This window comes from Camelus bactrianus, chromosome 5, assembly GCF_048773025.1.
Source record: "Camelus bactrianus isolate YW-2024 breed Bactrian camel chromosome 5, ASM4877302v1, whole genome shotgun sequence".
Lineage (NCBI taxonomy): Eukaryota > Metazoa > Chordata > Mammalia > Artiodactyla > Camelidae > Camelus > Camelus bactrianus.
In genome coordinates this window covers 104,478,056-104,494,434 of record NC_133543.1, presented here as the reverse complement: position 1 = coordinate 104,494,434, position 16,379 = coordinate 104,478,056, and the positions used below count along the sequence as shown (strand labels likewise).

At 64.0% G+C, this 16,379-nt stretch overlaps 1 protein-coding gene across 2 annotated transcripts; it reads right to left on the bottom strand.

Moving 5' to 3' along the window:
* Nucleotides 1-6,883: 6,883 nt before the first annotated feature.
* RNPEPL1 (arginyl aminopeptidase like 1) lies at nucleotides 6,884-16,337 on the bottom strand. 2 transcript variants are annotated; one of them, XM_010948108.3, is made up of 11 exons: nucleotides 15,675-16,336; nucleotides 12,724-12,864; nucleotides 12,134-12,285; nucleotides 11,489-11,605; nucleotides 11,080-11,315; nucleotides 10,762-10,875; nucleotides 10,232-10,344; nucleotides 9,728-9,836; nucleotides 8,525-8,755; nucleotides 8,308-8,450; nucleotides 6,884-7,876 (listed from the first exon to the last, which is right to left on the bottom strand). In XM_010948108.3, exons 1-11 carry the CDS (start codon nucleotides 16,236-16,238, stop codon nucleotides 7,589-7,591), a joined length of 2,208 nt encoding a protein of 735 aa, XP_010946410.2. In that variant the 5' UTR covers nucleotides 16,239-16,336; the 3' UTR covers nucleotides 6,884-7,588. The 2 variants fall into 2 exon arrangements, with proteins under 2 accessions (XP_010946410.2, XP_074220753.1); XM_074364652.1 differs by lacking the exon at nucleotides 11,489-11,605 and having other exon boundaries at nucleotides 15,675-16,337.
* Nucleotides 16,338-16,379: the final 42 nt, after the last annotated feature.

Here is a 16,379-nt window from a genome sequence, read left to right as displayed (position 1 = left end):
GATCTGCAGGAATGGGTCTGTGACCAACACTGAGATAGCACTAAGGCAGCTCTCCTGTGGCCTGCCTGGGACAGCTCCTCCTGGGCCACCTTACCCTCACTTGCCCTGTGGTCCCATCCCCCACCCTGGGTACAGAGAAGCTCCCCTGGCCAATGAGTAGTGCATTCGCCTCTCCCTCTGGGGCCCACCCCTGAGTGCTATGCAGAGTGGGGCCTCTGGTGCGTGGGTGTCAGGAGGAGTGGGAAGCAGCCTGGGGTGTTGAGACGAGGAAGTACTCTGGAAGCAGCTAGTTCACGACCACAGCTTCCACAACTGCGGACCCTGGGATGGGCGGCTACTTAAAGTCTGGCCTCACGGCCCTCACTGTAAGGCAGGCACACAGTGCTGTTTGAAGGTTCCAGGAGGATGAGGATGAATGTCCCCCCAGCCCTCAGGCAGGATCAGTCTGCCCACTGACCACACTGCCAGCTGGTGGGCTGTGTACCACATGCATCTGACCTCTTCCTTTCCCAAGCCCATGGGTGGAATTCATAGTGCCCCAAGCCCCCAGGTTGTCGCCTCTGGAGTCTGCTCTCTATGGCTTTGCTCACACGTGCTCTGCCTAGGTGACTGCTGTGGTCTTTAAGGGATGTTCCCTAACTTCCCAGCCAGGAGGGGTCTCTCTCTCTCTCTCCTGAACCCCCACATCTCTCCCCAGTTTGTTCATTGGGCAATAACTGGGCACTGCATTCTTACGAGGATAGATTAGAAACTAGTGTTCTGCCCACAAATCAGCCAGAGTTTGGGGAGTCGGGGCGGGGGGAGCTGGGATGCCCCAGGTGAAGGGACAGGCAGCAGTAGTTTGTGGGGAAGAAGGGGAGGTGTGCTGGCCAGAGGGCATAGCCCTGGCTTGGCTGATAGCCATGTTCCACGGGGCCCCACTGCACAGCTGCTCCTGCCTCACCGGGAACCCTGGTTCTGATTCTGCACATCTGCTGGCAGATGGGGCTTCTGGACCTCTCCCCAGCTCCAGAGCCATAAGTTTTAGAAAGAGCCGTGTGCCCCAGCTCTGGGCAGTGGGGTGCAAGGAGCAGTCTTCTGGGGACTGCTGGGCAAGTTCTCCAGTCCACAGAAAGCCCAAGGATGGAGTGTTCTCTCGCAGGCAGACTTTGGATAACGGCGTGTGAGGATGTGGCATCAGAAACAGCTGCAGCCGGCTTGTGACCACAGGGGGACGAGCCACAGGACAAAAGCCAGTGTGCCTAGAAGCCAGAGCAGAAAAAGAAATAACCTGGATCTCTGGTGATGCCCCTGAGTCCCCAGGCTGGCCAGTCCTAGGGTCACTTCTGGTCACAGGAGATGGTAGGTGCAGGTTTACCTTTTGAGTAATTTTGAGCTGGATCTTTTGTTTCAGCTTCACAAGCACTGAGTGGAGACCTTGCGTTGATTGTCTATTATTGTGTTACAGATTGCCCCCAAATTTAGTGACTTAACACAACAGGCATTATGTCAGAGTTTCTGTGGGTCAAGAATGTGGCAGCAGGGGAGGGTGCAGCTCAGCAGTAGAGCACATGCTTAGCATACACGAGGTCCTGGGTTCAGTCTGCAGTACCCCATTTAAATAAATAAATAAGAATGTGGCAGCGACTCTGGTGGTTCTGGCTCAGGGTCTCTTGAAAATTACAGTCCAGATGTCACCTGGACTGAAGTCATCTGGAGGTCGGCTGGGGCTGGAGGGTCAAGCTCAGGGAGGCTCCGCTCCTCGTCCCGTGGACCTCCATGGAGCTGCTCGAGTGTCCTCCCAGCATGGCAGCTGGTTCCTCCCAGAGCGGGTAATGCAAGCGAAGAGGAAGATGGAAGCTGCAGTGTGTTTACACCCACCTCAGCTCCCTGGTTTCTGTAGCCTTCTGTTTAGGCAAGTGAGTGACGAAGTCCAGCCCATGTGCAGGGGCGGGGCGTTCCGCCCCTGTGGAGGGAGGCGAATCAGAGTTCGTAGACTTGTGTTAAGACCCTCCAGGGTGGGCCAGCGGTGAGAAAGCGGCGAGGTTTTAGGGGGGGGCAGACAGCACGTTTGCGCTTCACAACATCGCTCGCAGTGCAGCGGGCTCAGAAGTAGGTCCTTCAGGTGGGGCTGAGTGAGTTGGCTCAGAGGCCCAGATTTGGGCCAGGAGTGGAGGAAGACACTGAGTGCCTTTGAAGGCACTTGGTAACTCCTCACGTGAGTCAGAGACGGCAGGTGCCGCAGGCCAGAGATACAGGTGAGACAGCGGGAGGCCCGTGGAGTTGGAAGGACTGGCCTTGGGTCCTCAGGTTAGGAAGCTGGTGGGACTGGAGGAGAAGGACCTGATTTGGGAAAAACGCCTCGAGCGGAGGACCTGGGTTAGACATGCTCTCAGTTATACTGACAGGTCTGAATCCAAGGCAGTTTCAGGCCCACAAAACAGTGCAGGCCCTATGCCCCGCCCCCAGGGCCAGTGTCCTGGGCCTGCAGGCAGTGGGGTGCCTGTCCCTCTGAGTAAGGCCTTCAGTTGGGATTCTCCCCATGAGAGGACAGGACAGGTGGGAGGTCCCCAACTCGGCAAGGCCCTGGGCCTGCGGACCCAGCCTCCATCACGCACACCCCAGGGCTAACTGCCCTGGGAGCGTCGAGAGATGGTGGGAGCCCAGGTAACCCACCCCAGTGGGGCCAGGAGGCGTGGAGAGCAGGAGCCTGGGCCCAGAGCCAGGAACACCCTGAAGTCACCTGGTCAAGAACTGCTGGAAACCTGGCCCCGCTGGACAGGTGTAACCAGGGGGCTCCCTGGGCCCCTGTCTCCAACTACAGCTCCCGTGCTGCAGAGGGCCCAGGGCGGTCTGAGGATGAGACGAGACTGTGGTGGGCCTGGGCCCAGGGGACAGCCATTGAGGCCACCAATGTGGACTGCTCCTCCATGGGGTGATTACAGCGGGACGGAGTGGGAGTGGGTTTTGGAAGCTTGGGTCTCTTTCCTGCCCCTGCCTCGAGGCTCCAGCTGAAGGTAACTTGCCAGGCAGGGCTGGAACAAAGCCATCTCTGTCCTTCCTGCAACCCAAGGTCAGTTCTCCAACAGAAGAGAGGCGGGTCCCACCCCTAAGGGCTCAACGGGTCAAACTTGTTTGAAAGTGAGGAGACCCAGAGCTTGTATGACCCTCACAGAGCCCAGAGGTGGGTGCCGCCGCTGCCCTGTTTCACAGCAAAGAACTTGGGCTTCAAAGGGAGGAGGTGGCAGCCCGGGACCCTGGGCTGTAAGTGGGACGGAGCCAGCGCTCCGAAATCATGCAGACCGAGTTCACCGCGTGCTCGCAGGGGACTGGGCTCTTTGGAAGGCTGATCTTTTAGATGAAGTTTTTTTTAAGCCTCATTATACAAAACAACGCATGTTCCTCACAGGAGCTCTGCCCCTGCCCGCTGCTCCTCAGTCATCAGGCGTTAGACTTTGTTGCAAGCAGGACGCAGGCCGCCGCGCCCCCGACTTCAGTCTCCCAGTGACGCGGGGTATTCTCTGCCCTGTGGGGGTCGCATTCACTTCAGATTGTGGAACCTCTTCCTCTGCTTGCTCATTCGTTTTTGAACAAGGGAGGTTTGTCCAGGCCTGGCTGGGTGGGCGGCGGCGATCTTCGTGCCCTGCCCACGGCCGTCAGCCCCACTCAGACGCTGGGCCGGGACCAGAGGTCATTGCCCTGCTCCGGGCTTCATCCTCCCAAGGCCTGGCCGGTGGTTATTCAGAGAGAAAGTGGGAAAACAAACAAAGCTTAAGAGCTGACATCGGATTCCTGTCAGTGAAAGGGCAGTCTGTGTTAGGGAACACACCTGGCTGGGTGTGCGGCTTAGGTAAGGCACCCAGGGCGGGGCGGCCCCGGGTGGCTCCGCCTGGCTGCGGAGGTCTGATGCTGGGGGGCGGAGCGGGAGGCAGTGGCTAAGGAAAGGAGGCCCGGGTCCCAGCCGCGCTGAGAGCGAGGATCAGTTGGTGTGTCTTTGCCTGGCGCTGTCTCCGCGACCCCGGGCGCAGGGAGCTCTGCGGCGTGGCCTCCCCCATCTGCTCTGCCTTCGTGCGTCCCTCTGCTGACCCCAGGAGCGCCTCTGATGTTCCAGCTCATGAGCCCCGTCTTCCTTGTGACCATGCTTCTCAGCTTTCGTTTTTAGTAACTGTCCCTTAAAAAAATTTCCAAGGCCTCCAGTTCTTTTTCCTAACTCCCGGCTGTCTCAGTGCCTACTCCTGTCTGGCGGTTTATTTCACGCCCCCCCACCCCCACCCCATTATGGGGCTGTGATGTTCATCCTACGGTTGTGAAGTCCTCTTGATCGCTCTGCCAGCTCTGTTCCTCGGGGGCCAGTCTGGGCTGGGGAGTGCGATGACCTCTTGCACGTGGTCAGTGCCCTCCTGGGTGGGTGCTTGGTTGAGTCGTGTCTTTAGATCTGAAGTTCCCCCCAAAGCATTTGGCCTAGGAGAGGGGGACGCGGGGGAGAGAAGCACCCCCAGGACAAGTCTGGGCTGCACAGGACACAGCCTGAGGGGCTCGGACACCCCGGCCCGGACTCCAGAGAGGCTCCGTGCAGCGTGGGGCTCTCCGTGCACAACCTGCCTTCCTCACACCCTTCCTCACCCTCAGCTCTCCAACATGGCGTCCCTCCTCACGGCCCCGCCTTCCTTGGCCCCAGATCTGATGCTCACAGCCACTTCCATCCCCATTCTGGGCATCACCCCCTTGGCTCCATGACACTGCTCTCCTGCCTGCCTGGCTACTCCCTTCTCTGTCCCCAGAACGCAGCTGTCTCCCAGCATTCTGCCCTCAGACCTTATGGTGGTCATCACGGTCATTTGTGAACCCCCAGCTCCGTGCACGTGGCAGGAGGGGCCGTGTGGGGCCCCCGGGAACGCTGGGAGCAGAAGTGGTGTGTGGCCCCGGCACGTCTGATTGCTTGTGTGAGCCCCTTCTCAGCTCTCCTTTATCCTGGGGAAGGCACGTGGGATGTTCGCGACCTCCTCTCCTCCGTCAGGGGTCCCTGAAGAACCACGGTGACAGGAAGCCCCCACCCTGCCCGCCGAAAGTTGACACGTGGCACAAGTGAGAATAACCCTTTGTTGTTTAAAATGTCGGTGTTTTAGGCCGCTCGCTGCCGGAGCATGGTCGGCCCGGGGAGAGGCTCGGGGCTGGCCATGGCCCGTCATGGAAGCTGGAATGCTGGCAGCTGTTACGCAGCGGCGAAACATTTGGTAAAACTCAACTGTATGACTCACGAGGCAAGTGATGTCCAAAATAACTCGCAGGTCTGGGGGAAGAGGTTGGGAAACACTGGCAGCACGTATTATCACAGGCTGTGTCTGGCAAGATACCCAACGGGGAGAGAGGCTGAAAGCCATTCCGGGTTTGCAAGCTGGAAGGAGGAGTCAAGAAAGGCAGAGACGCAGGGACTCGCAGGGTCGAGAGGCCTCCCGCTCATCCGAGGGCAGGTCAGAGCCAGGACAGGCCGAGGAGATGGGCGCCACCCTAGCTGTGACGGTAGAGGGCTGCTTCTGAGCTTTGTAAAGTCGGGAGAGCGGCAGGCGGGGTGGCGCCGGGCCGGTGGGGAGCGAAGCACATCTCAGCAGCACCGCAGGCCTTTGGGGCTGGAGTCAAGGGCTGGGGAGACTACGGTGCTTTTGAGTTGAACTACCCAAGGAACCAAGGGCCTGGGATGGAGAGGTTGGTGCCTAGAGACTTGAGAATGGCTTTGGCTGAGAGGAGGCTGAGAAGACAGGAAGAGGACGGACCCTTCCAAGGGCAGCGCCAAGGGCCACAGAGGACCCTGCGCTGGGGGACCCCTGTGTCCCTCCTTCCGCAGGGACGTTGCTGCTGTGGCCCCACCCCATTCCCTGTGGGGTAGGTGTCTGGCCCTCCAGCTCACAAGTCTGTGGGTTGAGCAGAGCCCCACCTGGTCCTGGAGCAGGGATGCACACAGACCCTCATTCATGGAGGCCACCCGAGATCCTGTACTGTGACTGGACGGGACCAGGTCATCTTCCGGCCAGGGTGGGTGGTGGATCTTGACTGCAGGAAGGAGAGTCAGCAGGATATTTGGTGACCTGGGGGCTGGATGTGGCAGGGCCAGTGTGGCCGGCCCTGCCTGAACCGTTCCTCATCCTCCTGCATCCTGGCCCCTTGTGTAGGGTGGGCTCTGGGACTGGGTCTGGCCAGTTGGTCAGGTGACATGTCACTTTGGGACCAGAGCACGTAATCCTGGTGGGAGAGCTTGCAGTGCTGCCTGGCACAGAGACCCACGAACAGAGGCGTGTCAGTAATCCCATGGGAGACCCCAACACGCTGAGCGGGACCCTGCCCTTGGCCCCAGTAGCCGCATCACTCCTGCACCCACAGCACAGCCATGCTTCGTGGAGAGGCCCCCATGGGGTCCCCGCCCTGTTTCCTCTCCTGAACTCCCCCCTCACCTGCAGCCACACTGTGCCTGTGCCGGTGGACGTCCGCAGCCCCTCAGTCTCCATCTTCCAAGATCGCACTCACCTTTTCCTTTACTCCAGTTTGGGGCAGGGGAGCACCACTGAGAAAGGCTCACAGCGAGGGTGGTGACAAGTGACCTCCATTATATCGGTGTGCTAGGTCCAGGAAAGGGGGGTGGCAGAGGCCTGGAGAGGGGGTCGGGGAGGGTGGGGGCAGCCCGTGGCTGCTGCTCAGACCCCTGGGGCTGCAGGGCAGGATCTGGGGCCTGAGGGCAGAGCCAATGGTCAGGAGTGGCTGGGTGCTTAGGAAGGCCCACAGCCCTATCCAGCATCTCCCTACCTCTGGCCGGGAGCCTGTGTCTGAGGACAGGGCTGACCAGCTCTAGACCCCGCCTCGCGGCAGCTGGGCACACATGAAGGAAAAGAGTTGGGACCAACAAGCTGGGAGGTAGTTTGCAGAGTGGAGGTTTAATGGGACAATCATGGTGACCCTATTGCAGGGGTCCCCCAGGTGGCCCAGCTTTAACCGGGGTCCCCAGGCCTCTGCCAGCAGGGTGGGCCTAAGAGCACCAGTACCACCTGCCCCCATCTGTGTTACTGCTGCTCTGGCCGTAGGCAGCCACAAGACAGACGGTCCTGTCCCACTCCCCCCGGGGGCCTGGGACCCCATGTTCCCTGAGGAGCTAAGGCTTTTGGGGGGGCCCCTCCCCAGGGACATCCACCCTCTCCTTAGTGTCCCCTGCCTCCACACTGAGGGCATGTCTATGTCCTTGTCCCTCTGCCAGGGACAATGGAGACTACCAGCCCCCGGGGCGGGGTGCAGGGCTCTGCAGGGCGAGGCTCGCTATGGGGACAGCACAGCCAGGCCTCCCAGCAGACTTAAGGCACAGTGTGGCGGTGGCTGTCAACCCGGGGCAGCATCTGGCAGTCAGTGTTGAGACAGGAGGGCGTGGCATGTGCTGGCCATTCTGGGGCCTGCAGTGCAAGAGAGCTGGGGGACCGGGTCCACTGGCCTCGGCTGGCCCCGGGCAGGTCCCTGGGAAAGCCCGTGAGTGGGGCGCGTGGGCCCGGGCAGAGCTCACGGCCAGAGCCGCGGCACAGTCATGGCAGGCCCGGGCCACAGAAGGCACAATCGTGGTGTCTGGAGGTCAGGGCTAGGCAGACACATTGACGTCCCTGAGAGAGATGGCGCTGCTGGGGGCCTCGTCCCCGAGCAGCAGGGCTGGTGTGTCCGCATCCGCCTCTGAGTCCGCTCCGGCACTGCCCTGCTCCACGCTGGGCTCGGCACCGGGGCCCAGGCCCTGGGACAGGATCTGCTGGATGGTCCTGCGCAGGTTGGGGTGCAGCCGGCCCTGCGTCTGGTAGAAGACCTCCAGGGCGAAGGACTTGAGGGCGCCGGTGCACAGGTCCTCGTACAGCGGGATGGTGTACATGCGGGACATCTGCGGGGGGAGGGGGCGGGGTGCAGGGCACTCAGGAGAATTGGCCGCCCCCACACGGCCACAGCGGGACCCCTCTGCCCTCACCCTGTCACTCACAGGCCTTCTACAGAGGCCCCGTCTCCAGGGAGCTTGGGCTGAGGGTGCTGACGGGATAGGTGGGGGAGTGGGGAGGCCAGGGCCCCTGTGGGACCACTGGGACCTCTGAGGAGCTCAGATGCCCCGGTGTCCAGGCCCGGTCTCTGCTCCCAGCTTGGCCCCTCCGGGCACAGCCTCCCAGGGTCTGGCGGTGTCTGGTCTCTTCCCCCAACTGCCACCTTAGATCGTGCGTCTTCCCCGCACCATTCTCTGGGGTGCCCAGCGTGAGCGGTCAGACCAGGGGGCCGTGGGGGGTGCAGCGGCTAGGGGAGGAGGCCCGTGCGGGCCAGTCACACCTGGCTCTCGAGGAAGCGCCGGACCCTGTGGAGGTCGGGGTAGTAGTCGTTCCGGACCACGATCTGCAGCCAGCGGATGCGGATCTCGGCGTTCATGGAGTCCAGCAGGGAGGAGTAGCAGTTGGACAGGCTCATCACCACCTCTGTGGGGCGGCGGGCAGGTCAGGGCCCTGCAGGCGCACCCCTCCCCAGCCACCCAGGCAGCTGAGGGACTCACCCTGGGGCAGCGGGGACCCATCCAGGAGCCGGTCCAGGAAGAGTGCAGTCTGGAAGGTCTTCCACTTGGAGATGTCGATGGTGCTGGCAGAGGCGGCCGCCTGGTCCAGGGGCTCCGCAGTCCACAGCTGGAAGAGGGCCTCCACCGGCCGGGTCAGGCTAGACCCCTGAGACAGGTCTGGCTCAGCCAGCGGGGGGCCCGTGGCATTAAGCCAGCGCTCGAACTCCAGCCCTGCAGGGGACACGAGATCCTGGGGCCTCCTCCTGGGCTGGAGAGTGGCTGCCTGAGCAGGCCTGTCCAGGAGACTCCTGACCCTGAGGGTGTTCCTGGGTGTGACCATCCCAGGGCCCGGCAGCCCCAAGAGTGGGGAAGTTTGGGGAGGCCGGGGTCAGCTCCAGCCCCTGCCCTGCAGGCCACTGGAGTGGCTTTTGTGAAGGGGCACAGGGAGGCGGAAGACTTGGGTTGGTGACTGAGGGACCCCCACCCCTCCAGGTCTCTCCTGAGTGGAAGACAATGAGGCACTTTAACCCCGTGGCAGGGAGATTGGAGGGGGGCACTGCACCGTGACAGGGTGGGTAGCAACGCACTGGTAAAGGTGTGTTCCTGCTCTAAAGCCCAAGAGACGGCCGCGGAGGGAACAAGTTCTACCCACCCGCTAAGCCCCAGAACCCTGAGCGCGCTTACTGCCCCTTTCGAAGCACAGGGCCCCCATGCCCAGACCTCCCAGCCATAACTCACCGCCTTCTAGCAAACCCTGGCCTCTCCCTAGACAGCAGACCCCTTCTGTTTCTTCTTTGGCCCCCAAGCCCTCGGACCCCGAGAGACACCCTCACGAGCGTCATGCAAGCAGGCCAGCTGGCTTCAGCCAGCTCTGAGACAAACCTCCCTCTGCCCTGCAGATCCTGCCCCAGGCCCTTTGCACACACTTTCCATGGCTCTCTTTCTGGGACTGCCTAATCAAGTCTGCCTGGCTTAAGTGCAGCCTCCTCTGGGAAGCCCCCAGGGTCCCATCAGGCTGGGAAGCACACCCTCCTCTCTACTCCTATGGTATCCAGCCTAGCGAGGGTTGGCTGCAGGAAGGACGGGTGAACCCAAGGGGCTCTCCTCAGGCAGACGTGGCATCGTGTGAGGGAGAGCCCCACACCCACCCTGGCAGGCCGTGGGCTCGCTGCGTGAGGACATGTGGTGGGCGGTGGACCTCACCTGCCCGGCAGTCCACGCTCTGCTCCTTCAGCTCCGGGAAGAAGGTCAGGAAGGAGTCCAGCAGGTCCTGGGCCACCACGCTGGTGAACTTGTACTTCTCCACGTAGGCCTGCAAGGGCGGGGGCAGGGCTCAGCAGGCCTGGGAGCTGGGCACATATCGCCCCCCCAGAGCTGGGACCTGTACAGCATGGCCGGCTAGAAGAGGCCCCGCCCCGAGGGGTCTGCACAGAGGGGTGTGCAAGCCCAGGGCGGGTGCAGAGACACCACTGCTGCCTCATTGGCCCTGCCAAGCGGCCACGCGTGGGAGGGTGGGAAAGACAGGAGGCAGCACCCAGGCGCTGCCCCCCCAGGCACTGCCCCTGAGAGAGACGGGCAGGTCCCAGCTCCACCCACAGCCCCGCCCCCGCCCCCACCGAGCCTGGGGGAGAAGGGCACAGCCCCGAGGGCGGGGCGGGTGTGGATGGGGTAGGAGAGGCGGGGCCTGTCCCGGGAGGGGCTGCTCACTCGGAGGAAGTCATCGAAGCGCTGGGGGTCCCCGCAGAGCTGGGACAGGTAGTACACGAAGCAGTAGCCCTTCTCGTAGGTGAACAGGTTCATCAGGTGGCTAGGGTTCACCCCTGCAAGGGGAACACCCTGGGCTCTGGGTGGTGCCCTGACCCTCCTGTGTCCCAAGGGATGGCGGCCGGACAGGGGTCAGGGGCTGTGCAGGGGGAAGAGCTGAGGGCCACCTTCCCTCACGTCCGGATGCCCTGGGGGTGCAGTGATTGGGCCTGCTTGTCCCGGGGGGGGGGGGCCTAAGGGGAGACCGAGGGTCCACACACCACAGTGATGGGTGCTCAGAGCCTGTGAGAGGTGGTGGCAGGCTGAGGGAGCCTAGGGAAGGCCTTCCTGGGGCTGGGAGGGCCTGACCTGGCCTTTGCAGGGATGCCATGCTGGAAGACAGGGACACCCAGCCAGAGGAAGCAAGCAGTGGGCAAGAAGGCCCTGCAGGTGACGTCTGCAGGCCCAGGCCAGGTCCTGGTGGGAGTAGGCACCTGGCTCCAGCTTGACCTGCAGCTTGCTGACCGGGCTGTCCTCTCCGAGAAGCTTCATCTGCCTGTGCAGGGCGTCCAGGCGGAAGGCTGTCTCCAGACATGTGAAGGCAGCACCTGGACGGGGGCAGGGAGGTAGGGGGAGGCGGGAGGCCAGCCTGAGCACCTGGGGCAGGTGTGGATGCTCCCTGCCCCGAGCCTTGTGGCTGGACACGCATGGCAGAGGGACCACACCCTGGGACCAGGCTGGGCTCTCAGCCCCTTGCGTGGTGCCCAGGACAGCCCTGGTGGCGCCACCCCCGCCCCTCCCCAGCCCAGTACCATAGGTCTCCGTGGTGATGCGGCGCTGGGCATAGGTAGCCAGGCCCTCGCTCAGCCACATCTCCTCCCACGTGGCGTTGGTGACGGCGTTGCCAAACCAGCTGTGGGCCACTTCATGGATGACGTCAATGACCAGGAACTCGTCACTCTCCAGGATGGAGGAGATGATGAAAGTGAGGCAGGGGTTCTCCATGGCCACGATGGGGAAGGAGGGGGGCAGGAAGACGATGTCATACCTGCCCGGGGATGGGGAGCACGGGTGACCGTTAGACAGCTGGGGCCTGGGCAGCGAGCATCACTTCCCCCGCCAGGCGTCAGACGAGGCCCCCATCATGGAGCCCACTGTTCCCTGGGAGTCCTCGGACCCCTCCTGCAGCCAGCCAGGGCTCCCAGGCGCCCCCAAACGTACCTGCCCCACATGTATGGCCCGTACAGACGCTCGGCGGCACTCAGCCACTGCTCCACCGCGCCTGACAGCTTGCTAGTGGCCGTGGGCAGGAGGCATGGCTCGGCCCACACACGGCTCCTGTCACAGGGGAGAGGGTGGGCCGGGGCCAACTAGCCCCCGCCCCGCTTACCCCACCAGGCCTTCCCTCTGGGCTTCTGGGCTGAAATAACACCTGCACCTAGTCTGGCCCGCTGCTTGCTGCCCACCGCCCCACCTCACTCACTGCCACCACGCAGCCCCTTCCCACAGCCAGGGCCAGGCCACATGCCGAGGGACTGCTGGCTCCTTCTGTCTCTGAGTTGACAGAGCCCACACAAGAGTGAGGGTGTGTCAGGCTGCAGCATGGTCTTGCAGGAGGACCAGGTTGGGGAGGGTGCTGGTGAGGCCGGGAGCCTGGCCTCCAGGCCAGGGGGTACAGGGGAGTGAGAGGAGCCTGGCAGGGATGGCCCTGGGCAGTGGCAGTAAGGCAGGGCAGAGCTGGCCCCACAGCGTGCCAGCAACACGGCAGCCGCTGCGCAGGTCGGACACCCAGTCCACGGCAGGATCACCCTGAGGCCTAGACCCCAGGTGGCGGGAGCAGCTGGGGGAAGCAAGAGGCAGCCCTACCTGGGCCCGATGTCTGCCGGCTGGAGGTCCCCGGCCACGAGGGCCACGAGGTAGGCAGGCACAGGGTGCTCCATGTGGAAGCGGTAGACGCCCTCCTCCTCCACATAGGTGCTCTGGGTGGCACTCATCAGCACCTGCACCCCCGACGGGGCCTGTGTTCGAGGAGGCCCCACCCATCAGGGCACCCCTGTCCGTGATGGGGAACCCTGTGCGCCCTGTCAGGCCACCCCTCGTCCTCAGTTAGAAAGCCCCACACCCACGTCCCCGACGGGAAGCCCTACAACCTGGGCCAGGCAGCTATGCTGTCAGGGACCCCCTCATCCCCATCAGGGACCCCCACGCTCTTTGGGGAGCCCCGAGCTCCTGGTCTGCACACCGCCTGCCCAAGCCGGGGGTAGAAGTGGGGCGGGGGTGCTGCCACGCTCAGGCCAGGGGCCCTGGGACCCAGCAGCTCCAACTGAGCCGCCCCTCCTTGGGGTCCTGGGGCCCATCCTGGGTCTCGGACTCTGACCCTATCAGGGAGGGTGGGCTCCCAGGACAGCGGTCCCAGTGGCAGGAAGTGAGGAGGAGGGCTGCCGGCGGGCACCGACCTTGACGACGGCTGAGTAGGTGCACTTGACGGCGGGCGTGTCGAAGCAAGGGAAGAAGGAGCGGTTGCAGACGGAGTGGCCCTGGGTGAAGACGAAGGGCTTGGCGCTGCCGTAGGTCAGCTCCGGGTCCAGCCACCAGATCTGCAGCGGGTGGGGGCAGGCGTCACCCATGGTCCCGGGCTCCGGCAGTCATACCCTCCCCGACACAGTGAGCCAAGGCCTCGTGGAGACCACAGCTGCTGGCGGACGGCCCTCCTCGTCCCAGTGAGGCGGGGGCACCTGAGGACCAGGGGGACTTGGGACCCTGTCCCACAGAGAGCGGCACGTGGGGATGCCAGGATACGCCTGCCAGCCTGGCCTTCATTCCTGACAGCTGGGCAGAGTTCCCCTAGAGGGCAAGGCCGTAGGAAGCAGCCCCAACCCCACTGTCCAGGCTTCCAGGCCTGGAGCCGCTGGGGGCAGCAGCTGGAGAGGAAGGGAGTGAGGGTCCAGAGGGGCTGTGCCGACTGGGCTCACCCAGGGCCAACAGCAGCCCCCGGGCAGGCAGGCCAGTCTCCCTCCAGACAGGAGGCCGTCTCCCAGCCTGTGCCCCTCATCCGCTTCCCAGGGGAAATCGAGACACAGTCAGAGCACCCGAGTCCCAGTTCTCCCAGGCCTCAGCCAGGAAGGGTGCTGGGAGGAGGGGTCAGAGGACTCCCAAGTTGCAGCGGGGCCCATGGCGGGGGTGCTTGTCTGACCTCCCTGCAGCCAGCCAGTGTCCCCAGGTGCTGGTGCTGCCAACCACCTCCATGGCCGCCGGACACTGTGGCCCTCTTGGCCAACCTCCCCTAGAGCCTGAGGCCAGGCCCGACCCCCCCCAGGGAGCCCCTCCTCGTGCCCTCCTGCCCACCCCGGCCACCAGCTCTGCCTAGGACCACGCCTGCAACCTGGCCCACCGCCACTTCCACACACCACTTTTCATCTCCGCCCAAGCTTTCTGGCATCTCCAGAAAGGTCAGCACAGAGCCTGGGAGGGGCTCCCCCAACCTGACTGCAGCTGTTTTTCGGGGTCCCGACTCTGTTTTCCCCACCTTCCCTCTGCCAAAACATGATCACTGAAGGAAACTGGGTCGTTCCTTGTCCACTTCAGTGACCAAGCACATAGAGGTCCTCCTAGGGCCGTTATGGAAGGACCCCAGTCCTCCACAAGTGGCAGGTCAGGGACTCCACAGCTGACAGCTACCACAGCTGCCGAGACCCCAGACCTGGTGGGGCTGCCTCTCCTGCAGATCCCAGACCCAGATGGCACTCCCTCCTCCACAAACCGCAGATCCCAGGCCCAGAGGGGCTGCCTATCCCAGTCCTGCAGACCCAGCCGGACCGCTGGCAGTGCTCAGAAACTCCTTCCAAACTTCCTTTAGGCCGCCATCTCTGCCCCTCACCACAGGGAGCCTGCAGGGGTGTCCTTCTTTTCTGCGGCCCCCCGGGGCTGTGCAGAAAAGATGTTCAGAAGGCCTGTCTGGGGAGTCTGTTAAAAAATACAGACTCTTGGGCCCCACCACAGAGCTTCCTAGGGCTGGGACCCTGGAATCTGCATTAAGGAGGCTCCCTGCAGTGGATCCCGCTGCAGCTGGTCCTTGGTTCACACTGGGGACAGGTCCTCATGGTCAGGCTGCTGGGGATAGGGTCAGGCCAGCAAGGGTGGCCTGTAACAGGCCCTAGCCCCCCTCTGCGGGCCACTCTGCCTGACCTGGGTAGACAGTGCGTGGGCTCCAAGTTCACAGATCAAGGTCAGGGAGCGCCACGTCCCTCTGTTCTCACTAGTGTGGCCGGAGGTGTATACGTCAGGTGTCAGAGCCCCAGACTACCCCCAGTAGGCAGCAGGGGCCAACCCAGCGGGCCAGTGGCCGGGCCAGAACACACAGAAGCTCACAAAGGAGATGAAGTGGCAGGGCCTGCTGAGGGCTCCTGGGAATCCTAGGAAGCCCGTAGGCTCTTCCTGTCCACATGTCACCCTGATGGCTCCTGGCCTCTATGCCACCTGTCCATCACCCTGTCCATTTACATGCCATGGACAGTGACTGATGGGACCTCCTGGGCCTCCCAGAGCTGGAGTATGTTGTGTGTGGGGGGGAGTGCGGGGGGAGGTAGTGTCATACGTATGTTGTCCCCTTGGGAACCCAGCAAATCCCACACTGTGGGAATGAAAGGAAAGGCCCTGCTCCATCCATGGTGGAGAGGTGCTGCGGCCACAGCGCCCAGCCTGGCTCACCCAACCTTTCTGCTGAGCCCCTGGGGCAGCAGGTGCCCCCTGCCCAAAGCCCTGCAGAGCCAACATGTGTGTCTGTGTTGGGAACACGGGGCCACCCAGTGACAGCATCCGCCAGTCCTTGCCCAGGGGGCCCCAAGCATTAGAACCAACCCAGCCCTCCCTGCTGCCGGCTCTGTCAGGTATGTCCCTCATGCCACCTCCAGGGAACAGACCTGGGGCCCACCAGTTCTCTGAAGGTCCAGGTCACACAGAGGCCCTTCCACATCTGGCACTGCCTGGCCCGCCTCTCAGTGCCAGGCTCCAGCAAGTGTGTGGCTCGGCCTGTGCTCACCAGACACTACCCTCATCCCCAGGCAGGGACGGTTGCTGCACACCTGAGAGGCCTCCTGCAGTGGCACAGTGTTCCCTGTCCTGTGGCCAGCCCCCAGGCTCGCAGTGGGTCCAAGGCTCCTAAGGGCTCCCCAGGCACCAGAAGGGAACCACTGAAAGCACCTGGACAGGACTCCAGAGACAGGTGGGGGAATGCCAGGGAGAGGCCAGGCTGGCTCCACCCTCTCGGCAGGTGCCCCAGGCTCAGGTCGCCTGCCTCAGGCGCAGAGCCCACATGAATGCCCCCTACCCTGGCAACTCAGAGAGAGGCCGCCTAGAAACGACACCACGACCGGCTCACCGCCCCGACGCCCACCCGGGTCGGACTCACGGCGGGGGCGTCGGTCGAGGTGTAGCGCAGGATGACCTGGAAGGGCTGGTGCGCCTGCAGTTCAGGCGGCAGCGTGACGGTGAGCGAGGAGCCGTAGTCAGTGAACGGGTCCACCCTGAAGGCCAGCGGGCAGCAGGCGGGCTCCGCGCCCGGCGCCTCGGGGAAGGCGGGCAGCGGGGGCGGCGGCGCGGATCCCGGCCCGGGGGTGGAGAAGGCGAAGGCGCAGGGCGGCTCGGCGGTGGCGGCGGTGGCGGCGGTGGCGGCGGCGGCGGCGGCGGCGGCGGAGGCGCGGCGGAAGGCGGCCGAGTGCAGGCGCAGGGCCGGGTGCGCGTCGAGCACGAGCGCGCGGGGCGCGGGCCGCAGCGCGCACAGCTCGAGCACCAGGCAGCCGGCCAGCTCGCGCGCCTCGGGCCGCAGCTCCAGGCCCAGCTGCAGGTGGCGGAGGCGGAAGAGCTGCGCGCTGGAGGCCGAGGCCACGTCCAGGGCGGGCGGCGGCTCGGGCGGCGGGCGGGCGGGCGCGGCCTCGGCGCCGGGCGCCTTGCGGCAGCAGCACTGCGCCGCCATGGCCGGCCGCGCTAGGTGAAATCCATGAGCGGCGGCCGCGCCGGGCCGCGGGCAGCGGGGCGAGGGGCGCCGGGCGGCGGCGGCGGCGACGGGGCGCGGGCACAACAGGAAGTCGCGCCGGGAGCCGCCCGGCCCGGCCCC